The sequence below is a fragment of the Lotus japonicus genome, chromosome 1, assembly GCF_012489685.1.
Source record: "Lotus japonicus ecotype B-129 chromosome 1, LjGifu_v1.2".
Classification (NCBI taxonomy): Eukaryota; Viridiplantae; Streptophyta; class Magnoliopsida; order Fabales; family Fabaceae; genus Lotus; species Lotus japonicus.
In genome coordinates, this window is record NC_080041.1 from 106218705 (window position 1) to 106223931 (window position 5227).

At 34.7% G+C, this 5227-nt stretch overlaps 1 protein-coding gene across 1 annotated transcript; it reads right to left on the bottom strand.

The window, feature by feature from the left end:
• Nucleotides 1-315: 315 nt before the first annotated feature.
• Nucleotides 316-4857, bottom strand: LOC130728811 (psbP-like protein 1, chloroplastic). Its single transcript, XM_057580383.1, has 8 exons — nucleotides 4671-4857; nucleotides 4489-4588; nucleotides 3590-3670; nucleotides 3359-3441; nucleotides 3007-3129; nucleotides 2851-2922; nucleotides 976-1072; nucleotides 316-540 (listed from the first exon to the last, which is right to left on the bottom strand). The coding sequence occupies exons 1-8, from the start codon at nucleotides 4731-4733 to the stop codon at nucleotides 437-439; spliced, it is 723 nt and encodes a 240-aa protein (XP_057436366.1). The 5' UTR covers nucleotides 4734-4857; the 3' UTR covers nucleotides 316-436.
• Between the last annotated feature and the right edge of the window lie 370 nt (nucleotides 4858-5227).

A 5227-nucleotide genomic window follows, 5' to 3' on the forward strand; every position in this document is an offset into this window, starting at 1 on the left:
CATCTAAATCAGTTTATTTAATTTAATTTTTATCGTAAATTTTAATTTTATGAAATCATAAAAAGAAAAATATAAAATTAAATCAAAATATGAAATAAAAGTGGTGGGGTAGGGGGTAGGGTGTTGAAAGAAAAACCATTGGAGTGGGTAAAAGTTGAATGAAGTGTTGAACTGGAGAGAGAAGGTGATGTGGAGTGTTGGGAAGAGAAAAAGTGGAGTGTTGAGGGTGTTGAATGTTGAAACCATTGTGGGTAGTCTTACTATTTAGTCTGTTGATGGCTTCTTAAAACCAATTCTGATCTAACAAACCTCAAAGACTTACTCATAAATTGCTATATTGCAAACAGACAAAGCTTGGGACTACAAAGCTCAATAATGAACATTCTCGCTGATGAAGAGTTATCATCTCTAATATAGTAACAATAAATGAGCATTATTAAACATTGGAAATTTTGAAGGATTCTATGACTGTCTGCAATCTCTCTTTCATCTTGTCCCATCTTCTCTCATTTGCTCCTGTGGTTAGGGTGTAAAATTTACCTGCAAATAATAATTAATATTTATGAGTAAAAATAAGAAAATTGTAGCCTGATTGTCTTTTGCAGTATAATGTTTATTTTTCTAAGGAAAAGTAACATTATCCATGACAAACAATTTTGTTCGCGTTTGGAACATTTACATCATGGCGAAACTAACTTTTCCAATGAAATTTTATTTCATACAAAAGAGTTAAATCCGGGACATTTCTTAAGAAAAAGTAACACTGTGGATACAACATTACAAGGATAGGCACATTTTTTAAAACAACAAACAATTTTTTTTTTTGTTACAAGAGGAAAGCAACCAGCAAACAAATAAGAAACTAAGTGATATTTTTACAATTAAATCAAATGTGAATGAAAATGGAAAGACAAATACTTTTTAAAATTAAAAGTCAATTATGTAATTTCCCCTGCTTTAAACCCTAAACCATACCATTGCTAACGGAGACTGTGCTGAGAGCATGCCGAGTGTAGTTTGGAGCTTGAGCAATAAACTCAAATCGATAGTATGTTTTCCCATCAACATCTTGCTGAAGTAGTAGACAGATGGAACAAGCTATGATCAGTGTTTTTGCAGAGATATACATATTATAAACTCATATAAGAACTGGAGATCACAAACATTGTACATGAAGGTACTTGATGCAAGAGTAATTCCATTGAATGTGACAAGATAATGCCATTCTATATTTCCACACAAAAAATATTAATCATAATTCACATTGTTCATCAGTGACACCTACCTTAACATTAAAAAAAAGGAGTTAAGATTTAGGGTGTGTTTGATTAAGCTTTGAAAGTGGGTTGAAAGTGGTTAGCACATTTCCCAATGCACATTTTTCCAAAGCTACAAATTTGTCCCATTAACAAAAAGAACTTTTACTTTTAAGACAACTTTAATACGAACACACTTTGTAATTTCAATATTTGGCATTTGACAACAGTTACCCAATTAACAATTTACATAATTCCGAGAGTTGTTACTTGTTAGTGATTTTTAAGTTTTAACCAAATAATGACTTCCTATTCTTTAGGTCAATATTCTAAGTTGAAACTATCTTTATGAGAGACTCCTAAATTGTAGTAATTCTCACTCTAGAGTCTGGAAGATCAATTGATAAACAATATGAACACCGAGCTCAGTTATTAAGCACCCTAACTTTAACCACACCCCACATAAATCATCTATCATTTCTCTCTTTTCTAGTCCTTTCTATCTCATAAGTTTCCCCACAAATCATTTTCCTATGATCAAAATCATGTGATCAACTATGTACTTCCAAACACCATATGACAAATTGACGACAACTACGCAAGCTCTTACAATACACCCTCAGGAAGTTAAACAGGCATCCGATCTTTTATTCAAAATCAAAAGCAAAAAAATTGAATATTCGTTTTATAACTTTATTTTATACCGTGGCTTAGTCTCCTTCGCAATTTGCTGACTACAATATCAGTATGAATATTACAACCACCTAAATCTGGTGTTCACCTACTATGCTGGGGTGCTGTTGGGGAAGTTGCCAGAAACTACAGTACCTTGGTTGTTAAACTATAATAGTTGTTTGAACTTTGAAGAAGATGAAGGGGTCCAGCAATAACATGATTTCCTAATTCCCTAATTTAAACTAGATAAGGTCTGTTTTCATTTGCATAAGATTATCATCACTATAATCTGACCTTTTTAGCCTTCCCGAGGCACGGTAAACAAAAGCAACACAAATACACAATATCATCTTTCAGTTTTGCATTGGATAAAGAGGTAAGTTAAACAAGCTAATATACTATGTGAAGACAATTTCCTTGTAGCTAAGTCAGTCCAAATTAAGATAGTCTACATGTCAAAATAACATTTGGATGGACTATCATGCTAATATCCACATTGGTCAAATTGATCATTAGCACAATATCTCGTCTTTTAAGGGCAAAGCTATCCCAGACCCAGAGGCTGAATAAATAACTATGAAAGTCATCTTATAGATACTTGCACAAAATATTCACCGAGGAGACACATCAGAGACTGTTCTTTCACAGGAAAGTTAAAGGAGCATATGAAGGAAGAATAAGTGAGATCAAAAGTTTCAATGGTGGTAAAGGAAGCATAATATTTTACTCCTTCAATTAACCATATCTTGTGTGCAGTTTGAGATTCAAAATGGGATGAGACTAGTATAATAGAATTGTACATGGAATACATACATATATGGATGAAGAACAAATGTAACATTATGTGCATGGAGTCTAACTACCAAAAAAAGTAACAAAAGTTACTGTAAAAGAGGAGAAGGGATGTAGGACATCAAACCTCTGTTGCTTCAATTATCTTCGTTTTCTGGTTTGGAGGGGCCAAAACCCTTTTTATCAGAGTTTCTCCAACCTGCAACCAAAATTAGAGGATTAAAATCAAATACGCAATTGAACCTTTTAAAAACAATGCAATTCGCTCTGATACAAGCCTAACCTGTTGAGGAGGCCCAAATTCTTTAATATTTTGTTTGCCTGTTGGGATTATATTAACACTGACGCTTTCCAGCGGTTCAATGACATCTTTGAACACCTTATCTTGACCCTCAATCGATACTTCCTGCCCACTCCCCATGATAAAATAAAATAAAAATGAAGGAGCTACCTTAATTTCCACTTTAGCTTTTTATAGATAAATCAACTAGTATAGATACTAAAGAGCCAGTTTGGATACAGGCTTACTGGAGCTTATCTAAGATCCACTAAATAAGCTCCAATTACTGCTTTTTGGTTTGCATCCAAACGGGTGCAAAGTCATATTGGTCAGAAAGTGCATAAACAATGCTCACCTGCCACCCGAAAGGGTAGATAAATGTATATCCATCTTTCTGGTCCGTAACTGGCAAAAATCCTTTCTTATTTTCTGCAGCAACTGAGCCATATCAAGGGTATATCCTCAAGATGTCAGGCCTCAGTATTTAGGAAAGACAACAGGAGGCAAAAACAGCATTTGCACCATCCTACTCAAGCACAATTTAGTAGCATTATATATGGAAAACTTAACAAAATGGGGATCTTACAAGAGCTTGAGTTTTGGCTGAACAGAAATACTAATGGGGCAGTAGTCCCAATGGCAATCACTTCGCGCCTCCCTGGTCTATCTGCCAAAGTATCACAAACGAATTAAAAACAGGATAGATGATGTCCCAATGTAAATGTAACAATTCAATGTCAGACAATTCTCTAATGACGTTGTGTACAAATATGTCACATGGCATTATCATGTCTTGTGATCCATGTAGTAGAACCCATCTAGTGGAAAAGATTCTAATAGTTCTGTTGTTGTTGCTGTTGTTATTGTTGAAGTTGTTTACAACACAGATATAGGAAGTAGCTATTGATAATCGAAACTCAAAACAGTTCACATTTGTGTCATTCTTGAAGCCCTAACCAAATTGTTGTTTAGTATTCTCATTCCCAAACATGCTTTGCTGATCTTGCTTAAAACACTAATAACAAGGTTAATATCCTAGATAATTCATATGTGGTTTATATGATGTTTGTGAGCGCCATTATCCCGTTAGGATACGAGCTTATTGAAGCTTATCTACTAGAAAATGCACTAAATAAGCTCCAATAAATGCTCTTTGGTTTGCATCCAAACAGGTACATTATTTGATTGTAACAAGATGTACATTGCGCAATGCATCTTAATCAGAAGCTAATTAGCCCGCATTGATGACCATATATGCAGACAAGTTCAATATGCTCATGGCACACACTTATCCTTTGGAAACTGAAGAATCAAAGAGCAACAAGGTAGTGCCTAAATGCCAGCTAATAGATTACTTGTACAATGCTATTCAGAAAACAAGCAAAATCAGTACTATAAAGGTATACATACACATACACATACACATACATATACAATGATAGCTTTGAACACAAGCTCAATTAGACAAAAAGAAAATAAATCAACCTTGAGAAAGAAACCCAGCTGAAGAAGCTGAAGGTTCATGGGCAGCTTTGACAGTGAAGGAAATGCCTTCTCTTCTAGGTGAACGAGAAGCACCATGCTTCTGTGGTTGGCCCATGTTTCAGAAACAGAGAACGAATATTAAACCACCAAGTGAAAGCATAAGAGAGATAGAGGAAAAGTACCTGAGGGAAAGAGTTGAGGAAGAGGGTGCGGTGAAGTGTAGGAGAATTCTGCAGGGACACCATTGTTGTCTGTGATTGTAAAGAAAAATGAAGCAAGTTCTTATTCTCTTTCTATGTGGTGGAGGACACACCCTTCAGAGTTTGACTTATCCTTTATGCTCCACTGTGTAACAATTTAGCCCCTCCTTAGTATTGGTCATTGTGACATAAATTCATTTGCTTCCCTTATATATTTTTTTCCCTTATCCATTAAATAATTTTAGACACAAGGAAAATAGTGTGTAGATACTCATTAAAGTGAGGTCCAAAGGTAGCAAGGACAGTGATAGATGTGATAATATGATGGAGTGAATTGCAAAATTGTTGTTAAAGTGTTGCGTTAGCAAAACAGAAGAAGGAAATATTATATGGTATCTGATTGTGTAAAATGTCGGTCAAGTTAGTTCATGTGGTCAGATAAAACGTTGGCATGTAAGGATTACTAACTTGACTGACATTTTACACAATCAGAGATCACGATATATTTCTTTTTTACAAAGATCAACTTGTCACCGTCC